This window comes from Neolamprologus multifasciatus, chromosome 11 (genome assembly GCF_963576455.1).
Source record: "Neolamprologus multifasciatus chromosome 11, fNeoMul1.2, whole genome shotgun sequence".
NCBI classification, from domain to species: Eukaryota; Metazoa; Chordata; class Actinopteri; order Cichliformes; family Cichlidae; genus Neolamprologus; species Neolamprologus multifasciatus.
In genome coordinates, this window is record NC_140449.1 from 14,599,986 (window position 1) to 14,622,915 (window position 22,930).

General features: G+C 42.3%; 1 protein-coding gene across 1 annotated transcript; it reads right to left on the bottom strand.

The window, feature by feature from the left end:
- Positions 1–16,454: 16,454 nt before the first annotated feature.
- tmem74 (transmembrane protein 74) lies at positions 16,455–21,131 on the bottom strand. Its single transcript, XM_085177801.1, has 2 exons — positions 20,896–21,131; positions 16,455–20,256 (listed from the first exon to the last, which is right to left on the bottom strand). Exon 2 carries the CDS (start codon positions 20,187–20,189, stop codon positions 19,344–19,346), a length of 846 nt encoding a protein of 281 aa, XP_085033927.1. The 5' UTR covers positions 20,190–20,256; positions 20,896–21,131; the 3' UTR covers positions 16,455–19,343.
- Positions 21,132–22,930: the final 1,799 nt, after the last annotated feature.

Here is a 22,930-nt window from a genome sequence, read left to right on the forward strand (position 1 = left end):
TCTCCACTTCCTGTTCTGCAACTTGTGTGGCAGATGCTCTTGGTTTTGGCCCGGCTGGGACAACGGCTGAAGAGTCATGAGCCATTTTAAAAGTGCGGCTGGGTGGGTGGGGTTAGGGGAGGGTTGTGTTTGTCACAGCAACAGAGGTGGTAGTGGTTATAACGATGTCGGGGAAAGCCATGGGTAATAGATGTTGACAGATGCGGAATGGGTCGACATGTTCAAGATGCAAAGGGAAACAACTGAGGAAAGATGACTGAGCATGGGCGGTCCCCAAGTCCACACTTTGCAGCCGGCTGATAACAACTAGAATTCTGACATATGTTTTTTCATCGATTCGAGATTTTTCTGAAATACCTCTACTATTTCCTGATATTGGAAGATTTGTTCACACAGTAACTATTAGTCATTTCTGTGGATATGTGTAAAGCTTCTTCGAGCCCATTGCTTTGGCCTGATGCTTAGAACTGTGAAAGTGATCAGCGCTGCGGTTTCTGTGTGCATTTCAAACATCTCCGGCAGTTTAATTCAGTGTTTGATCCTGACAGAAAATATTTAAATAAAGCCCAAAATTGTGTCATCAAATACCAACACACACACAGTTCACTTTGGAGAGGTTTGGAGCAAAGACACGTTTAGGCCCATTTTAGTGAGTTTATTGGAGTGGACGCATGGGGAGAACAAGATTAATGGCTTCAGCTTTATCTTGGCAAATCAAATTCCAATAAAGCTTAAAGAAAAATTAAAATCTGGCCAGTGTGAGCACTAAACTGCCACTTGATTGATGCATGAGGCTAAAAGTAGTTCCAAAAAATCTGCAGGTGATTCTTTTACAGCCAAGACATCCAATCCAAACGCAGGGTTCTTTATTAGTGGCCGATTGTTGATACAGGGATGCTCATTTCCTAAATGAAATGCAGCTCATCTGTGCGTGCCTGTCAGAGAGAAAGATTTATAATGACCTGGTTGAACATTTCATTGCTGGACATTTAATTAGAACTCCTTATTCTTTGTTTAAAACTAATAATTCAAGTAAAATGAGTCCAACAACCTGCACTAAGGATCATATTCAGAGCTTCCTTTTGGCTGCCTATTACAATTCTTTTATGCTTTACTTGAGATTGAGTCAGTCATACAAACTGAAATCCCGATGTGCTTTTGAGGAAAATGAAACAGTTTCTTATTCTAGATCGCTGCAGTCAAATAACATTTTTCCCCTCACAGAGTTCACACAGTTCAGAGAAATTGAGAGACACTTCAACAGGGAGAATGTAAAAATACCATTGTGGGACTGGAGCTACAAGTTGGGTCTAACCAAACAGGACTTTGTTCCAAGGACTCGAGCTTTTCACAAAGAGAAGGCTTTGTTTTTATACTTTGATAGTTTGAAAAATCAGACGTCTCTGAGTGAAGAAATTATCTCTTGCCATTGTGCAGAATCTCTGAGGGCAATTCTCCAGCAGAAGAATTTTAGAGATTCTCACTCTATAGCTGTTTTCACGGGTGAACTTCAGACAGTAATGGGAGGATATGTTGCAGCGTTTTCTGAAGTTGCCCTTTCTTATATGTAGCAAACAACTGAAAATGGTACACTTTCAACTAAACATGTGTCCTTGTCCTTTGATTTAACCTTCTTTGGTTTACAACCGCAAATCAAAAAAGTTGGGCCTCTATGTAACATATAAAATAACAACAAAGTGCAAAGGTTTGCAAATGTCTCAAACACATATCTCATTCACAATAAAACATAGAAAATATATCAAATTTTTAAACTGAGTCATTTTACTATTTCATGAAAAACAGACTCATTTTGAATGTAATGTCAGTAACACGTTTCAATGAAGTTGGGAGAGGGATATGTTTACTACTCTGTAGCATGCTCCCCTTGACAGTCCCTAAATACCTGGGAGACCATCTGTTGGACTTTTGGGAGAGGAATATTGTCCCATTCTCGTTGCGCAACAGTCCTGGGTCTTCCTTCCATTTTACGATGCTCCAAATGTTTCAGCTGATGAATGGTCTAGACTGCAGGCAGGTCAATTCAATACCTGGACTTTTCCATTATGAAGCCGTGTTGTTTTAATAGATGCAGTGTCCAAGGCCACCCCTGAAAGCGCTGTTGTCTGGATGGGAGCATATGTTGCTCCAAAACCTGTGTATTCCTTTCAGCACCAGTAGCACCTTTCTAGGTGTGCAAGTGCCCATTCTTTAGGCACCACCACAGCATCAGAGATGCACACTTTTGATAACACTGGTAACAAGCTGGATAGTCCCTCCCTTCCTTAGTTTAGGTGATGCAGTGCCCACTTTGTCTCAGTACATTTGAAATGAGTTTGGTCCAGAGTAGCTGGCAGCGTTCCTGGATCATGCTCACATACAGCTTCTTCTTTACATAATAGAGCTTTAACCTGGATTTAGGGACTCTCTGGCAATTTTCCTTATATACAGTGTTTTCTGAAAACATTCTTGAACCCAAGCAGTGAAAACAGGGATGAGATCAAGGGCAATATTACTTTTCTGCCTTGTCCCTTGCACACAGACAGTTTTTTGATGATACTATGTAGCTGATGAGATATTCAAAGTCTTTTACCCTGAGAAACATCTGATAATAATAATAATGGATTGCATTTATATAGCGCTTTTCGGGACCCCTCAAAGCGCTTTACAATTCCACTATTCATTCACTCTCACATTCACACACTGGTGGAGGCAGCTACGGTTGTAGCCACAGCTGCCCTGGGGCAGACTGACAGAAGCGAGGCTGCCATATCGCGCCATCGGCCCCTCTGGCCAACACCAGTAGGCGGTAGGTGAAGTGTCTTGCCCAAGGACACAACGACCGAGACTGTCCGAGCCGGGGCTCGAACCGGCAACCTTCACAAATAATGTCACACAATTTGTAGACACAGTTTATTTTGTAGATTTGTCTGCTTCTTCACATCTTTACTTTTGAGAAACTAAGTGCCTAAACGCCTCACTTAGATGCTTTTTTCCTACACTTTATGCAGCATCCCAACCATGCTATCCTTACCTTGTCGCTAATGGCCATCACATCCAGTTTATACTTGGCTGGTTAGACGCAGCTGAATTTCCAACTGTACTGGATCAGACATTTGCGTTCTCACATGAAACCCCTTTGGGAAATGAAACAAAACTTCAGGACTGCTGTGGATGTGGGAAAACAACTAATTTTTATTGCTGTGACTGTCTCATTTATTCTCTGCTCTCACTTTCATTCCTGCTGCCCTCCTAATATCAGTGCTGTCTAACATCTATCATTTGTATTTTGTACAATCATACAATAGATTAACTCCAGGCTATATCTCCTGTACCTCATTCACAGTAGGATGCCCTCCTGATCTCAGGGTTCAGCATAGGGCCAACATATGGCGCTCTTACGGGTACTGAGAGCTGAGGCTGCTGACAGGCTAGAGGGAGGCAAGATGGATGGAAACTATTATGGGTCAAACGCTCCTTGAGGCCTGTGTCATAAAGCCTATCTGACTATCAGACTAGATATATATGGGTGACAGGACAGGAAAACATGATATCGCCTTCTGATATTTTGGACTCATTACACATTTTTTGCCACAATACAGGGCAAAAATGTGATACTTAAGCAAAGATTTGTAAAAAGAAGAACAAAGACACACACAACTACCCACACAAAACTTTTTTCTCTTTTAAATAAACATGACAATATTTTCTCGCTTCATACCATTAGCTGTACTCCAGGATAATGCACATTAACACCAGTGTAGGGTCATGAGACAGAGCCAGGGGAATGTATTTGGGCTGGTGTGGTGGCCTGTGGTCGTGTGCCAGTCAGGCCATCATCGAGAGAAGGCCATCCCCGCGAGAGAAGATATCACCATAGCCTGGTTGGCTGACAGTTTCAGGGCCCTTATTGAAAAATCAATGTCCATTTGTGCGTCCAGCTCACCTGGCCGTCTGCCAGCTCGGCTGAAGTCACCTAATGAAGCCTGATCCCGTTACCTGATTCCTGATTCACTGAGTCAAAGTGACTTTGCAGCTGAAGTCATCCACCCATCAGAGACCTCGGGGGTGAGTTCAACGTGAACCAGGCAGCATGCTGTTGTTGTTGTTGTTTCAGTTTGTATCCTCCTGTTCTTTTTGGTGTAGAGCAGCAGGCAGACCTGCATATCTGCAGGCGACATGAATCATTCATAGGGAAAGCTGATGGTTAGCTTAATGCTTGTTAGAGCTTATCAGAGCATATTTTGATTAAATTAACACAACCATACTTTAAAATCACCTATCATTTTTACAGACATGAAAATATTCTTTTTCACAAAGTGAAAAGAAAAATTGATGTTTCAAACATCCACTCTTATGCTGCATCAATGGCATCTTGAAGTGACCATAATCACCAGTTTTCTGACTTGTAAATAGCATACACATCATGTGAGTTGAAATCATGAGCAGAAAATTCTTCTGAAAGTTCCACTTTTCTGACTTAATGATATAGTAACAATGTAGAAGTGCCCAAAAAAGCAGATGATGCCTCACATCAGCCAAATCCTGTCGTAAGAGGTAATTAAACACAAATCTAATAGACAGAGCAGTATTATTGCGCATTATTCATGTCAGGAAACAACTTTACTCTACTGCCTTGACGTGAATACCGATGGGAATTTTACCAAACTTTACAATCCAACCTATATGCTGTGAAGTTTAATGCTCATGCGTGAGCCAGATACTGCAAGAAATCAAATCTTCTCATCTTCTCATTCCTGCTTCTTTACAAGGCAGGAATCCTGGCTGCCCACTCACTGGCTACAAATACACTTAACACGCTTTCAGATCAGTTTATAGTTTAGAGGCAAGTGCGAGAACACAGTTAGAAGGTGTTTAATTTGCCTATATTTGACCACATTTACAAATATTTGGAGGGATGCATGTAAGTGTGTTATATATATGGAGAGAGAGAAACTGAGTACTAAATTATTAAACTGTTTCCTCAAAAGAGATAAGGTAGGATGAGGTACATTCCTGTAATCATCCTGCAATCATTCCTGTTTTAGCATTTGGAAAACTTTGGTAACCCTCTCTCTAATAGCATACCGTAAATGACTCACACCAGGATGGATGGCTAAAACCAAAATGCAGCCTGTTTCCTAGACTATACACTGTACAGTAGATTGTAGCTGTGGTCATCTTTTCAAACTCTGTGGATAGACCACTGTAATATCACAGCTGAGACTGAGGCTTTTCTTCCAGTCACTCCACTCACAGTTTACCATTAGATGGATAGAAGGACTACACTATGGTATTGTGCATTGTGATTCATTTTTAGCCCATGCAAGGACTGTGGTCTAATTGTGTCCGGGAAACCTTTCCTGTGTGTAAACGCTTGACCACTCTGACTGATCATTATGTTAAATGTCAGCTGGCTCTAAAGTTGTGGCTGTGGCAGCTGAGCAGCAAAGCCACCCTACTTCGGTGGATTACTGCTCTCTGAAGTTTCATCTATCCGCGGATGGGTGGCCAACAGCGGCAGCAGGCTGTAATCCTTTGGGCCACAACAGCAGTGCCTGATCTAAGGTGGAATGAAACATCCAATCGTAAAACTCCAATCAGCAGGCTGGGGGCAGCAAGCTGATCTTGCAGCCGGTGACGCAGATGTACAATCTCTCCCCATTTGACTGGGCCCTGTGCTACTCTGTCCAACAATGGAGAAAAAAAACAAGCTGGGGGTGGGTGGGGGGGTGGGGTGGAGGTTGATGATTAAGTGTTTCGAAGAGCATTCGTGATGTACCTTCGTGAAAGGTTGACTCGTGTTGGGCAGGACGAACGGCAGGAGGAGGAGTAAGGTCAGTGAGGATGGGGAGACGAGAATGATGAGGAGGAAGTTGTTGGAGTAGGAAAGGAGGAAGAGAAAGAGGGGAGGAAGGCACTGTCGAGGGCATTGCACATGATAAGAGACAACATCGTTCAGGAAGGAGAGTGCTCTGCCTTTAAAGCAGCCGATGCTCTCAATGTTGAGCTGGCATTCATTACCAGAATGACGTAGTCTGTCTGTGCGCCATGTCTGTCCCCAGTCTGACCCTGAATTCACACTGGCCCCTTCCTCCTCTCACTGAGTGGGAACCGACACTGCCTGGGCCTGTGCTGCACCAATTCTTTAACATACATGCATCAGAAGGTTTTCTCTAAAATTCCTTTAGATTTTGGGAATGCCCCCTCTTGGTAGTTCCACCACCCCAGATCAGCCACCCTCCAGTCCCCCTTTCTTCTGCGCCGCGGAGCCTCGTGGAGGAGGCAGTGTGTAATGCAATTTGGTTGATTAAAAGAAAACATTAAAGCACTACCTTATTGAATTTGACGGCACGTACGGATCCGGATCTCACCGGCCACTCTGTTTTATTGGCCGGAATAAAGGGGATCACGTCATTCCCTGTTGCCCCCCCTCCCTCCCTCCCACCTCCACACCGCCCTCCGCACCCAGCGGCCCCGCCTTCCCAGACAAACCTTGGCAGGAGGACGTCCTGGCAGGACAGAGATTTGTTTAGACCTCGTCTCCCTCTCTTTCCTAACTCCCCACCCTTTTCTCATTGCACCTTTCTAACCTTGCCACCGCGGCAGAGAGAGTGGTGGTGGGAGTGGTGGAGGAGGGGGGGGGGGGGGGATGGAGCTGGAGAGAAACACAGAAATGGAAAGACAAAGTGAGAGAAAGACCCTTGGCGTAAGCGAAGAGGAGTGATTTCATTTGTGTCAGTTCACAGGCTGATAGGTTATCAATCTCATGAGTGGCATGGGTTAGAGGTATTCACCTCCCTAACTCTCGGTGCAAGATGTCTTATTTGCTGTTCCTGACAAGTTACAAGTACTGTAGTCTATCATTTAGACTCTGAAGTGCAATTGTGTTAGGGAGATGGGATGGGTGGTGGTGGTAGGGGACAGAGATGCATGGGGTAAGCCTTCCGTGAATATCAAACACCTGCCAATCTCCTCAGCAAAGGCCAAGTACACTCTCAGCTTGCCATATCCAGTCCATTTATTAGAGTTATGGTGATGGGGCTAGTCTACCCGATCGTGTACGGGAGCAACAAAACAACTTCTGAATGGAAGTCCTCTGTTTAGATGACATCATCTGTGGCTGCTTCAATTACGCTGCAAGAAATGAATAACAGCACACAAGGGATGATGTAATGCATCGGCCCTGTGTGCAGCCACTGAATTTAGACTTTTAATCTATATCGGTCTCTATGCATTGTTGACTCCAAAACCCTTATTACATCATCCACAGTCTGTCTTCAGCAGAACACAAGAAAGAAACTTTTTTTAATCCAATAATGGCGTGACGGCAGACTTAAATGAGCAGAATTTGGTGTCCACTATAAACAAAGATGATGAATATATTGTTGTGTGAAGGTGTAGGGATGATTCAGGCAAGTGCTTGTTGGATACCTCCTCTGCCCACGCCTTCGAAGAGTCACAACTAGAAGGGCAGCATCCAACAATTTTTGCAACTTTAGTACTGGGACCTCAGCGGTAGAGCTGATATCAACCTCTGTATGCACAACACACAAACAGACTTATAACTTTTAAAGACATGAGTTTGTTTTAGATTCAGCGTTTGGCAGATTATCAAACAGCGTCTGGAACCCTCACCCCCAAACCACTCCAAAATTTGATCTGGATAGGCTGCTTCCTATAATTAAAATGGACTAATTCCAGTAATTTTCCAACCCCCCTCAGTCCAGCAAGCATCCCCTCCTTTATGTAGCCATTAGCAAGGTAAGTAAGTGACTGCCCTTCCCGGCGGAACTAATTCTGCATATATTTGTGTATCACCATGCCTTGCGCTTTATTCTAGGCTAATGTTGTTAGTGTCCAAACTTGATAAATCTGTCCTGTTTGAAACAACCAGCCTGTTGCCTTGTCTTTTCATAGTAGAGGGTAAGTGAGGGGAATTGTGTCTTTTTTTTTTTTTTTTTAACAAAAAATAATCAAAAAGCAGAAACAGTGCAGGAAAGCCTAAGCACACCCTAATATTCAGTAACATGTAGCTCCACCTTTAGCAGCAGTTACTTGAAGTAATGGTTTTCTGTATGACTTTATCAGTCTCTCACATTGTTGTGGAGGAATTTTGGCCCCCTCTTCTTTAGAACCTCGTTTAAATTCATTGAGTTTTCGTTCATGCACTGCTCTCTTAGGGTCCTGCTTCAAGAATCCAATCAGGTTGAGGGCTGGGTTTTAACTGATTCTTTTCTTTTTCAGCCATTCTGCTGTAGATTTGGTGCTGTGCATGACCCAGTTTGGGCCAAACATTACCTGACAGACAGATGGCGTCACATTTGACTCTAGAATACTTTGTTATACAGAGGAGTTCATAGTCCACTCTGTGCCTGCAAGGTACTCAGGTCCTACTGCTACAAAACTCTCCCATGAGCAGCAGTGACCAATGTGGCATGTAAATGTACACTGTACTGCCAAAAGTATTTACTCACCAATATAAATAATTGATTTCAGGTGTTCCAATAATTTCCATGGTCACAGGTGCATAAAATCAAGCATCCAAGCCTAACATCACCAACCACAATGCAAAGTGTTGGATGCAGTGGCGTAAAGCACGCCACCACTGGACTGTAGAACGCTTCTCCGTCTGGCAATCCGATGGAGGAATCTGGGTTTGTAGGTTCCCAAGACAACAGTACATGTCTGACTGCACTGTGCCAAGTGTAAAGTTTGGTGGAGGAGGGATTATGGTGTAAGGAACTCTTAATGTTTCAGCATATGAAGACATTTTGGACAATTTCATGCTCCCAACTTTGTGGAATAACTTTGCAGATGTCATCTTCTTGTTCCCACATGGCTGTGCACCAGTTCACAAAGCAAGCTCCATAAAAACAGTCAGTTTGGTGTGGAAGAATTTGACTGGCCTGCACAGGGTCCTGAGCTCAACCTGACAGAGCACCTTCAAGAGGAATTAAAGCAGAGCCTGTGAGACAGACGTTCTCATCTAACATTGGTGAATGACCTCAAAAATGTGCTTCTGGAAGAATGGTCAAAAATTTCCATAAACACTTAAACCTAAACCTGTGGAAAGCTTTCCCAGAGATTTGAAGCTGTTATAGCCAGGGCTGCACATAAGTGGTCCGCTGTCAAAATAAAAGATGCGCACCTGATAAGAAGTTGGAGCGCGCGTTTGCGTACATAAGTTGTTCTGGAGGAGGACAGACATTTGTTCAGAACTCTTAAAGATGTCGAAGAAGCGAGCTTTGTAAGCAATTACTTTGGTGTCCCTCCACCGCATAAGAAGCAGGCCGACATCATATTAAACCCTATGGATTAAAAATGGGATGTCAATGCGCATGAAGGCAGACGAGCAAATACTTTTGGTAACATAGTTCATTTGTCAATAGAGATCAGTCTGTCTTACAGTAAGTTGTTCTTTTCATCTAGCAAACCCCTGGTAAATTCAGAACTCTGCAGTGTGAATGCATGTAAACCTGCTCCTGACAGTTAAAGGCAGGAGTGCTAAAGAAGTGCAGACCTTGCTGGGATAAGCTAGCGGTTGGCCTACGGATGTTCCCAATGGTTGACAATCATCCCAAATTGATTGTTACAGGAACTTTGGATGTTGAGGCATTTCAGTATTAAACTTTGTCAGTGAGATATTTTCTGTTATGTAAAACAGGACTAACATCTGCTTCTCACTAAACCCACATGTTTTGCATTGACAATAGTAAAAGAGAGGATGAAACATTAATTAGCAAAGGATGAAAACTTTATAAAAGCAAAATTCCAAAGTCATAAGCACCTAGGAACCACTCCTAGGTTTATATACCAGTTTTTAATGCATTTACTGGCCGTTTCTTAGGTCAGACCTGCGCATGCATGATTTCAAACTCTGGCTGTCACTTTTCACCATTTCAGCTGCATCATTGCAAGGTGGACCATGAAGTAGACAAATACAGGGAAGGGAAACATGAGAGGAAGAGAGAGGAGAGTTCCAGAAAAAGAGGGGGAGGATGAGATTGCAGTGGCGGTGAATGTAGAGGAGAAAAGCAAATTTGAAGGTTAGGATGATGAGAATGCACTGCCTCACATCGGTGCGATGTGCCACTGAGAAACTCGAGATGTGAGCAGATACGATTGAATGCTAGAGTTTCCCGCAAAGAGCCCCCTTCACAGCAGAGCATTGAGGGAGGTGGGGAGGGGGGAGGGAGGTTAGGAGGGTGGAGGTATTATTGCGTTAAGACATCAGATCCAAGGCATCTTCATCTGTGTATCAGTTGCATCAAACTTCGAAATTGAAAAATGAGAGACGCGGGAGATAGAGGAAGGAAAAAGGTGGATTAAAGTGAGGAAGTGCAAAGGGGTTGGAATCCTTACAATGAGGTAGCAAAAAGCCATGAGCTTAAAATGGGAAAGACAATAAAAAAAGTGTAAGATCTTTGGGAGGTAAAGGAGCATTTTATAACCTCTCACCATTTCAGACTCGTGGTGTTCTGAGGAGCCACAGGCCTGGATGAATTATTCAGTTTCTGGCTGGAGGATATCCTCTGGGACTGCTGTTAGCTCTCCTCTAACGTTAGAGCACCACTTGATGGTAAATGCTCACTGGGACAAACAAGAGGTCCTTAAAAAAAGACCTATGCACTTAACTCACACAACAGCAACCCTCCTCCCCCACAACAGACACACACACACATACACACTCACCCCCTCGTCTTGACCTCAGCCAAGATCAATACGCAGCCGGAGCCAGATGTTGCACAATACCTCGACGGGGAAGGAAGGTTTCTAAGAGGAATCCTCCAGAGGAAGTTGTGTGCCTGCATTTATAATTGTACTGAGGGCATGCCAGTAGATTGTAGCGCTGTGAGAAAAGGTAGGGTGGCTCGCATTCAATTTTCACGTCACTTTTTATTTATTTATTTATTTATTTTTACAGAACAGCAGTGATTTGCAGAGCTCAGCGCTGTAATCCAGGGATTTCACACAGCCTATTCTCAGAAAGTCAGACCTTCGGTGCTGACAGGGCAATAAGTGCATGGGCTTTGGATTGCATTGAGAGGTCCAATGCTGCCATCTTCAGGCAATAAGGTGAAGCATCATCATCACTGACAGCAATATTACTGTATATGGGTGATTGTAATTCTAGCACAGCGATCCTTTTCTTGGTGCATGTAACTGATATCGCTCTGAGGACTCTATACTTATACTGGTACAAATGAATAAGATAAGCAGAAGTGACTGTTCATGAAGATAAATGTTTCCTCTGCTGTAACATCCTCCAACGATTTCCCCATCATGATGTTAATAATATTATTGGTAAATTGGTTCGCTGTTGAGCATTGGCTTTCAAACCAGCTGTATATTTTTTTCATGATGTCCAGTTTCAATAGGTTGCACAAACATTTTACTGTTCACAGGTTTCTCCAAACCTTTTTTGAGTTTGAACAGGGTCAGCCTAAAGCGCTCACATCAAATCAGATCTGTTCGTGAAGTCCCAGCTCTGGCCTTCTTCGGCCTTTTAGGATAAATGTTTAAAATAAATAAACACATAATAAATAAAAAGAAATGTTTAACTTCTTAACTTCCATACATGCACAAAGTGTTTGGGATATTGGAATATTGGAATTTGGAGTTCAATTACCACGCCCTGTATATATAATTTTCACCAAGCATGTGGTTAAAAAATCTAAACGTACTACTTGGGGCATTGGTGACCTGGTGGAAAAAAGTAATACCAAAAAAGTTATATCTTAGCAAAGGTTATATCTTAGTAAAGGTTATATCTTAGTAAAGAATTAGCATTGAGCTTGCAGCCAACTACTGAAGTGATATGACACAAGATATCCCCTCTAATGTCTTAAAGTATAGTATCAATCTCAATTTGAAGACAGAAAGATCGATTGTGGATTTGGAGTGCCAAACTATATTTATATATATATATATATATATATATATATATATATATATATATATATACACACACACACACACACACACACACACACACATATATATATATATTCTCCTCTCACCCGCCACTGCAGGCAGTTTTTCTCTTTCAAGCTCGGGTCCTCTACCAGAGGCCTGGGAGCTTGAGGGCCCTAGGACTGCGCTCTTCTGGACAGAGATCTCTGATGTTGTTCCTGTGATCTGCTGGAGCCACTCGCCTTGCTTGGAAGTCACTGCACCGAGACATTGGCATTCAATAATGGTAATATGGTAATGTATGTTCTCCCCCCCCAGCCCCCCCTTTTTTGCCTTTTTAACTGTTTTCAGTTTTTTGTCCTCACAAGAAATAAATGAAAACAACAAGCTCGTTATTTGGTCCTCTCTGTGTTTCAGTTTATCTAGCTGTCCTTTCTTTACATTTTGTTCAGCTTTGGAGAGCTTGTTGGCTGTGGATTCAAGCTAAGGCTCAATTCATTGGAAAGCTACCACTCATGCAATATTTGTTTTATAATTCTTTGAAAGCTTGTAATGCATAATTAACCCAGAGTAAGGCATTTTCACATAACACTTATGCTTTTCAGTTTTTACTTACAAATTTGTAACAACGGTTAACAACGGTTAACAACGGTTAACGGTAAAAACAGTAATAATAATAATATTTATATTTATAACAAGGTGCAATAATAATTAATGTGCAATAATAACAGTGTGCAATACAAACACACGTATTCTTCTTTTTTATTACTAAGTTATTTTACTGTGTTGTGTTGTTTGTGTTGCATTGTGATGTGTCGTATCGTGTCGTGTTGTGTTACATGTAGTGCCGACGTAGGACAGTTTTCCAATTTCATTGTACTATTGTACTATGTATGACTGTGCAATGACAATAAAGAGTTATCTTATCTTATCTTGTAGATTCACATTTCTGTTATTGCAAATTCACTTAAAGTAAAGACTCTGAATACCTCTTGAAAAAAAAGGGAGCTCTTTTTATTATTTAGATTCTCTCTTTTTTTCTGGACCCGATCTATTTGCTGTTGAAATGACCGACTTTGCACAACATAATCAATAAAAGAGGTCTTATTTTAAGATTTCAAGGTGTATTCACCCTATCGACAACCTCCCTCTCTCCACCAGTCAGTATCATCTCTCAGCAGACTGATACCAATCAGTAACACAACACTGCAGGGAAAATGAAATGCAGTGCTGCAGTCAGCTTTGCATCGCCTGCTTTTGGTCTGGGCCTCAGACCAAACACTGCTGCTGACTCCCTCCAGAGTCTATCCTCTATCTGCTGCTGAATTCTAGATAATGCTGATTTCTGTTTTTCAAGCGGCATGTAGGAAGAGCTGAAACTGCAAATGAACAAATGAACACAAGGAGACTGGATTTATTCCTGGAGGTGGAAACAGTATTATTCTTTGAGTTAAACATCTGTGGATGTATCAGCAAGCTGCAGTTTTCATCCAAACATGAAAATGTAATTATAGTGGCTGGCTTTTATGGCAATAGTTTTGCTGTCAGTAGAAGCAAAGACAACAAGCTTGCTGATTTGATCTTGAAAGGTCAGCTTCCTGATTTTTTTTCTTGCGATACTAGTCACTATGCTCTAGGGATAGACTGATTTTATGCACATACACATGCTCACCAGAGGCCGGATCCTATTTCCCTATCTTCTTGAGTTGCATTTTATGTTTAACCCAAGCAGAATGCATGCTATTATAAGTATAATAAACACAATACACATCAGCATACATAGTAACTGTGCACATGCTAGAACTGGCATTTAGCTTAAAGCACAGCTGAATAAATAGAAGCACACAATCATTCGAGGCAGTATAGATGTAAATGTGCTGAATATTTCCATTGCATTGTTCCAACATCGTAGAAGAAAAACAAACTGCTTTCTTGGCTTGGTGAAATTGTCCTCAAGGACACGCTCTGCGCCACCTAGAAAATTTACTGCAGCAAACTTGCAAGCAGTCATTATTTGCTATAATTAGAGGTAAATGCATAGGCATAATAGGGGGAAACAAGCATACATAAAGGCCATGCATGACAAATAACCACATTAGTAATTTGATACAAATTAAATCAATAGATCCCAGCAGTACTGTGTGATTTACAACAGAAGGGGCTAAACAGCGAGGTGATCAAGAGGTGAACAAATCCTATGATTTGTTGTGCATTACGTCTGCATTACAGGCATCTGCTAAGCTGAGGAGGCATTGAGCGCAATGCAAATCTCATGGTAATGGTATTGTTAAAGCAGCCACTGTGTAACCACACCACTGGCAGGGGCACAGGCTCTGCCATTGCAAACAGCGCATTAAAAATTCACTGTAGTGGATGATCAGAGAGGCTGAGAGAGACACAGGGAGAGAGATGTAACCTGCATTGCCTCCTTGCAGCGGCTGAGTGGTTTTACTGTAAGATTGATCTAACCGATCACCTCATTTCCTCTCTCATCCACCATAGCAGCCAAAGCACTGATAGTTTATCCGTCTGAGAAAGTGATTTTAAGGTGCCAAGTACAACACAGGAAATGGCCCTGCAGGCGTTCTTGTATCTGGTTATGGCAAGCCTTATTGCCGGCTGTGGGATGAGGCAGCTAAAGAGGCATCACTGAGGTTTGCCAGCGAGGGAGTGACAGAGCAATTCTGAGGACTGTTTCAGTGTCAGCCATGCAGAGCACGGCTGACCAGAGACGTAAATCGATTTGACATGGAGCAGTAGTTGTGGTATTTTCTTATAAGAATAGGGTTTTGTTCAGTCTTACTACACAGCATAGGAAACTGCTGAACCGCTGAGGCTTACAAAATGGTATGGCACATGCGAAAGAAAGACAAGACAGTACTGAGTAGGAGGGACCATATGGTAATAAAGTTAGCTGAAGAAAAAACACACACAGGCAGCATAAAAGTATTTTTCAAAAGCTTTGATGTCATCTAAAAGTGAAACCGCGGGAAGGGGCTTGGATGAGCCTGAACAAGGATGTTCTTGGAGTCTAAATGTAAAACAGCCCAGCTAAGTGCATCCATAGCAGTGAGCTTTGCGGACAATGAGCTTTCCAAAAAATCCAATATGCATATTGACTAAAAATATCCTGTCTTAGTACGGTGGTGGAGGGAAGAACCAAGAATGAAGTCATATCCCCGAGGAGTTTTGCTTTAGCTTTCTCCTCCAAAGCAATCAATCAGAATGGAAACTTTTTTTGTGGGCCTCACTCTCCACTGATAGACAGAGAGCAGACACAGGATAGCCATGAATGTACACTATCTAATATGTATGACCAATGAGAGCCAGTTGTTTCTGTTTTTTTTGTTAAAAGACAGAAACCACAAAAATTTACACAGCCAACAATTGAAGAAGAATTAAACGTTTTAGGAATTAGCAGTTTGATCACAAAGTTCTGTGACTTTGCCCATAAAAATCCCAAATCATATCCAATTTAAAGTTGGCTAATCTCCCCATGTCCTTGTGGCCCTCTGGTCCGCTTCCAGTGCAGTGGGTGTGTTCTGATTGCTCAAACTTGCACACAAAAATTTTCTAACTGACCTCTCGTGTACGTTCTGTGTGGAGAATCTGATGTGTGGAGAGGCCAAAGAGCAGTCTTCAATGGAAAAGTCTCCAATACTGGAAGCTAGAGAGGGGGCATCGAGGCAGCGGGTGCATACTTGTCATTTTGTTGACATTTACGATGTTTTATGGTGTTGTACAGCTTGAATTTGACCCTGCAGTTCAGACTGTTAAAATGTATTTCCACTATGACATCCTAATACATCTAAAGGAGAACATTTGGTGCAAATGACAGAGCTATGGTGCGTGCAAACACGCAGTCCTGTGCGCAAAGCACATTGTAAATGCAAGAGTTTTTTGTTAACACCAGAAAACTAGTCACAGTTTTTGCTTAACAAATCCTACTCACCAAACTTTGTTGCTTCCACTTGTTTAAGAGCCTCTGATACACTGGAGGGCATCCCATGCACAGTGCAGTTGCGTTGTCAAAATGGGAGTTACATGGTGCAATGTAAAAATAGCCACACTTGGGAGACTCAGCAAATTTAAATAACGTATGTGATTTGACTTTTATGAGTAAAACTTTGATATCACTTGCTTAAATTAGCATTAAGACGGAAAATATGGAAAAACGGCTAGCCAAGCTCCAATCCCCGAAGTGAGGTGGGGCTTATCCATTTCTTTTTCTACAAAAATAAAAAATCTAAAATGATGGACAGACATAACCGAAAGTCTTGGCCCAGATATCTGCTGGCTACATCCCCCAAAACTTAGCCATTATCTCTAGAGGCTCAGTCAGCAGACTAGCTGGTGGGTTCTCAGATTTCCTGCCCTGAATGCAGATAAAAATACATCTTCCCCCTCTTTTAAAAAACTGAGGCATTAATCATAAAACTGTCATGTGCTTATTGTGAATTGGCGCTATGTGTACATATATATATATATATATATATATATATATATATATATATATATATATATATATATATATACACACACACACACACACACATATATATATACATAATATAGCTTTCTCATCCACTGCCTGCATTTAAAACCTCTGTAGACCATTGTACCATCTTTGGAAGCTGTGTCCACAGACACAGTTTGAAATGAAATTTTCAGGTCAGCAACTCTTTAATCTAGAAAAGGTGACACGTAACACCTATGCCAACTCATATAAATACACCCATACTCACACACATACGTGTAGTCTTAGCAATGACAGGATGGGGAGTGTAATATCACCTTTGGGAAATTAGCTGATGGCAGCAGTTTGACTGCACCTCAGCCTTACCCGAAAGGATCGACTTACGGAGAAGTCAACCAAATATCAATAAGGGTGATTTAGCTGTGCACTGCTCAAGGATAAAGAGCTTATGCATGAAACCTCTGGAAATACACTTGAGCTTGGCGTGTAAAATGCTGTCGCTTCAAGCAAATCCCCTGATTAAATCCCCCGAACACATTTAGTTGGCTGTATGAGGGGAAGCCCGGTGTTGGCTGTGAGGAGGAGGACAGAAAGAAGAATGGGAGATACAGAGGAAAAATGAGAGCAGGAAAAGAATAGTATGTGAAAACCTACAGTATAATGCATTATATACCACACATGATGCTCTTTGATGTGTGTTAATTGCCCCCCTCTGGGATTTATGGTCTTCTGTGTGTTACAAGAATGACATTGTCACAGATGTTGCAACATTTGTAACTTCAAGGCAGTGCAGTGTTATATTTCTGGATTTTGGTCCAATTGCTCAATAGTATCATTCAGAATTTTTGGCAGTGGCTCCGTTGGTGTTGACCTATCAGTGATGAACAGGTTTAATTTTATGTGGAATTACTGGGGAGTGTGAAAGAAAGAGGAGGTGGGAAGAAATGAGAATCTAGCAACCCAGCTTGGATGTTGCACTTCACCTCCTCAGCCAACGAGACCAGGAAAGCCCTCTCATTGAAATATGATTAAGATTTACAGCTCCTATGAAGAGAACAGGACAATTTGCCTTATTTGGATCATTAATTTTTATTACCTTTCCTGGAAATGTCTGCATTTAGTGTTTTATTGCAATTTTGAAATGTAATGGTTGCTTTTCAGGGATGTACACACAGGAAATTAAATGCTCTAATAACAAAAACTTGCATTAGTCCATTGTTGACAAAATCCGGGCTCATACATAAATGTCTTCTGCTTAATCTTACCATCTCAGGCCATTTTCCATCATCTCCCATCTTCCATCAACTGACTGATGGAAGATGGGAATGCATGTATATGCTCTGACAGTATATAGAAGCAATACAACCGAACAAAAGCACAGCAACAGCCCTGAGCTGTTTACCATCGAGTAATAAGCCTCCGCATCTCATTAATAGAGGCTGACTCATGTCGTTTTGAATGCAAGCCTTGAAATAGGGTCACACAGCCCGAGAAAAGAAAGGACAAGAAACTAAGGTAACAGTAAGAGTCACTTGAACTCGTCTTGCAGAATGCAACATTTGGCTGTTCTTAAGAATATATGCAAATAAGAATTAGTGCTTCATGCATGATTTATGAGCCTTAAGGTGTGCAAAAAATGACTTTTTTTTAAAGACAATTGTGTGAGATTTTTTAATATTTTTTTTCAGCCTGCATTAATAACCATCAAGGAGAAACATAAGGTTCTTTTAACTCAGACTAAGCCTAGAATTCCTCCTTAACCAAGAGACAGAAGCTGGTCTTCACCTTGTCAGGTCACTAGAGCATTAACATTTTTAGCAAGTCGGCACAGGATAAACCTCTTTTCCTAAGCTCTATGTGCTCACCTGCATTTCTTTTCTCTCTCTCTTTTTTTTATTCAGCAAATCACTGTGATAACATCAAACATAACCTTTTAAAAAAGAGTGAGACATCACTTAAGAGAGGTAATTAGCTCTTTGAAGTAGTGACAGCTTTCCGTTTGGGAAATACGGCAGCGCTTTCATCTGTGATTAGCTGTTCTTAAGTCCATCCTCAGGTAGCAGAAGATGGAATGAGACTGGTAAGCACAGGCTTGCTCAACCTTGAAACGTAACAGGCACTTGGGTTGTGGTCTTTTGGGACCCCTCCCGCAGGCGTGTAAGTCTAAAATATGCTGAAGGTCTGCAGGGGGAGGGGAAATCTGCTGTGGCAAAGAGAAGGTGAGGCAAGAAGCTGGGAAAGAGGAGCAGGGCAGATCAACAGAGAGCAGAGGAAGGTGCAGAGTGGATGTGATGGCTGTCAACTGCAGTCGAATTTGTCATAACTATCAAATCAATGTGCAGCTTTGGCTTAGATGCATGAAGCCAGCCTTACTGGCTTACCTCAGCACTGCACCAGAGAGGGACTGTCACTGGATATTACCATGTGGACCGCTGAGCCTATTTGCCCATGTGGCAGTAGACAGGGACAACGATACATCCCGTCTTACTCCCACTTTCCTGCTCTGGGGACACAAGCATCCCCCTACTTCCTGAAATGTGCCTATGTGCAATTTTGGTGTTTGCATTAAATATGAATAACCTTAGTAATAAATGGAAGCTCTCAGGGATTGTATCTTGAGCCAAAAAATAAATAATAATACAATGTTTGTGGCACAAAGCTCTTAATGTTCTCCCTGCACTTTTTCCCCTAATAGTTTAGTCATAAAAAGATCATTTGGGAATAATTCCAAATAATAGATTTCTGGTGATAACTTTGCTTTGGATGCTTTTCTTGTTCACTATTTTTGCCACGTGGAAATGTAACTGGAGGCTTGATCTGTTGCTACAGTATGAGATAAAAATGTTGCAAACTTACAGTTTGAATGTATAAGTACAGTATATGTTAGAGAATGACAATGTGAATGGTATTATTTCCCAGTTAATCACAATTCTTTTATATGCAGAGCAGCAGCTTAGGTAATAGTTTCCTCCACTTCATCTTCTAAGGAATACTGCCCGGATGAGTGGCTGGGACTGGATCTGGTTTTCAGGTTGATCGAGCCGTATAGTTTGGCCGAACGCTTGGAATAAGCGATGACCTTTCTTCTATACATCTCTCCCTTCCACATGGAGATCATCAGCAGCGTGGAGAGCACCACGCCGCCCAGCGTGAGCAAGCAGAGTCCCGCGATGACGCAGCGATCCAGGTGGGCACCTATCCGGGCGCTTTCCATCTCGAGCTTCTCCATCTCTCTCGCCGACACGCTATCGCGGTCCACCACCACATCCCTGGGCACAGCGTAGGAGATGATCACCAACGAGATCCCGGTAACCAGGAACGTGACTGCACTGATAAAGCCGTAGTCTATAGAATTCCCGGAGCCCTCCCCGAAGGAGAGATCATCCTCGGACATAAAAGAAAACTCGGGGAGAGTCTCGGAGCAGGGCTCGCCGTTGCGCACGGCTCTGTGAGTACTTTTGCAACTAGACTCCGGGCTGGCCAGTCGCAGGTTGACATTCTCGTCGATATAGGTGAAAGATGTCTCTAATTCCTCGTCGCAACAAACTCGAATTTTTTCCTCACCGAGGTGACCAAGTTTAATCTCCGCGCCCGCCTTGCGCTGCGCTGTCCTTGGTGTTGAAAGACACCGGCCATGGCAGCTGCGGACCGGGTTACAGGCGCCCTCCCCAGGGATCGCTCCTCCTGTTGATCCACTCGACTTGCGGGCATGCAGCTTGGCCGAAACGCGGTCAAGGGCGTCGGAAATGTCGGGCTGTTTTCCTCCCTCCTTTGCGGGAAGCAGCTCTGGGGAAGCCATTCGTGTTTCACCACCCGCTGGTTCACTCTGAGCCTTCCTCCCACGATGTTTTCACTCCACAGCATCCCTAATAAGAACACACACCACGTCTAAGTTTAACGGTGCTTATAAATGAGATTCCTGTCATTGTAGATAACATTCTTCTTTTTCCTCGTAAGTCATAATTCACGAATGCGCTAAAACTTGTGCGTAAAATGAAGAATCCACGTATAGTTAAAATAGAGTAATGCTGACGAAAAGACCACTTTAAAGTTGATGAGATGGTTTAAGAATGGACCTTAAAAGGCGCTTATATGCCAGTGATTAGCCAAATGACTCTTAATCCAATTAGGTAAACAAAACGTACAAATCGAGATTAAGCAATCTATTTTAATTCTGTTTTAAAATATACAGTGCTTGATCAATAAACACCTTTATGAAACTGAGCTATAACTAATCCCTGCAAGCAGAGAGATTCATAACCACTATCAACCCAAGTGCATATACTTCCAGTAAAAAAGCATCAGTAGCTTTAAATAAAAGCACCACTAAGATATACCCTAATCGTCCTGCACACTTAATTTGGATTCAGCGTAAGCTATGAGATGCTCCTCTGCATAAGGGTTGGACCAGCGATGCATATTTTTTCTAATCCCTGACTAAAAAAACACACACAAAAAACCCTCAATCCTCCTCGAGCTGCATTAATAAACAGAAATAAACTCACCGCGTTACTTAAGCATCCCTTCCGACTTCTCTCCGTCACAGCGGATGATACCACACAACGGAGGCAGACAAAAAAAAAGCCTTATCGGTAGATATGCTTTGAATATATTCTGAGCTTGTTCAGTGCTTTGGCAGACCGGCTGCACTGAGGGGAGCTCTCCCCTTAGTCCCTCCCACACACACAGCCTGCGACGCCCACGATGTGGCGCTGAAAGGAGCGCTGCTATCTGTGAGTCGATTGCGATCGCTGTCCGTCAACAGAAACCAAGACTTGAAGGGCCGAGGGGAATCCTTATAAATGGCACCGAAATGCCAGTTAATAGTTGTAAAGCTCCAGCGCACTATACTGGGAAATATCGTAAATACCGTATAAGCTCAAATGCCATCAACAAATTGAAAAAAAAAGTCTCTTGGTGAAATTAGGAGTTTAGGAAAGATTCCTAAGATCTCTATGAAGCCAATGTTAAACCCCCCACGGAGACAATTCATACAGAGATGCTATTGCAGTAGAGATAAGCGAATTAAATTAGTTTGCAGTGGGGACTCCTCGGCCCACTGGGATAGGTCGGGGCACTGGGTCAGTACTCTGGGCTTCTTGTTGTTGTTCTGCTGAGGGGAGCTGCTGTCTTTGGAAATAGCCTTTGCTGTGATGCGTGTATAACTGTTCTGCAAAAAAAGGCTGGGAGGGTCAGACTTTTCAAAGTGTTACTGTTTTGTAACAATGATTGATGTCATTCACGTCACCTGTCAGTGCTTTTAATGTTGTGGGTGACCACTAATGATTAATATAAAATATATAAAAAAGTTTTTTCTGCTTGCTTTGCTTTGGCAATAAGGCTTTAGTGATATTTCAGCTGCTGTTCTGTCTGCTAATCATCTTTGCTTTCCAGCAGTGATGCATCCTTTTGCCAGGACATCTCTTTTTAAACCACACATTTCATGTGTTGACTTTTTTAAACTAGTGGCAGGCAAAATGTGGGATGGAAAGAGGGGGAATAAAATGCTGTAGAGTCCCATATAAGGTGGGGCACCTGGTCACTCTAGTTCCCATATAGCCTACTCTACAGGAAAAATACAGTACAGCATTTTAATATTTCTGTAGCCACACAACTGAAGATCATAGACAAACATAGAGTAATCTCTTCTGTATGTCAATTAATGGCATCATCATGCCAGAAAAAGCTATCCAGCTGTGTTTTGTATATCCATCTGTTCTTTTGAGCTCTCTCAGAAGATTACTGGTCACTATTTCAAAGCGCTCCTAATCCATGTTTAATCTAGACATATAGTAGGTTCTCTGATCTGTGACCCTATGTTTTGAAAGGTTTATGTCATTCATTCTACATCTTCCACGTACTCGTCTTGGTACCATACTCAAGGATTCATATTAATCAAATGACCCTTTGAGAGTGTCACTTTGTAAACTAAATGCTAAGTACGAACTACCAGCAACCGTTTAAGTGCCTAATCCTATTTTAAAACATATATTAATTTGCTGACTGTTCCACCTTATTTGGTGCAAGCAGATAGCAGCTATAAATATAGTTGCCACATTTTCCTTGGGTCCTGGTGGCTGGGTGAATAGCTTTGGCTCATTTCCCAACAAGACTTCCATTTAACAGATGAGTAAAGAGAGAGGGACAGGAGTGGGAGGGGGGAAGAAAGAATGGCAGGGAGAGGCAAAGATTTACTTTACCCTTTTTGTTCCAGAAATTAGTTTTCAGAGGGATGTGAAGCACAAATACTCCCGGATCACTGACTGATAGATCATAATGGTTTATCATAATGGTAGTCAGAGTCAGTCCTGTGCAGAGAATCAGAGGCAGCAAGCTGAAATCTGTAACAACAGCCAACATGAGATGCTATCTGTCTGCAACAGTGCACCACTTTTCCTGCTGGCAAGGACATCAGGCCTGCAAGAGGAGGGGCAGCAGGGGATTCAGTGCTAGTAAAGGGTGCATATCCATATATCCTTGTAGCCTCTTCTACCAAAGGCACAGACCCGCACACAAGAGTAAAGATGAAAGATGGATGTT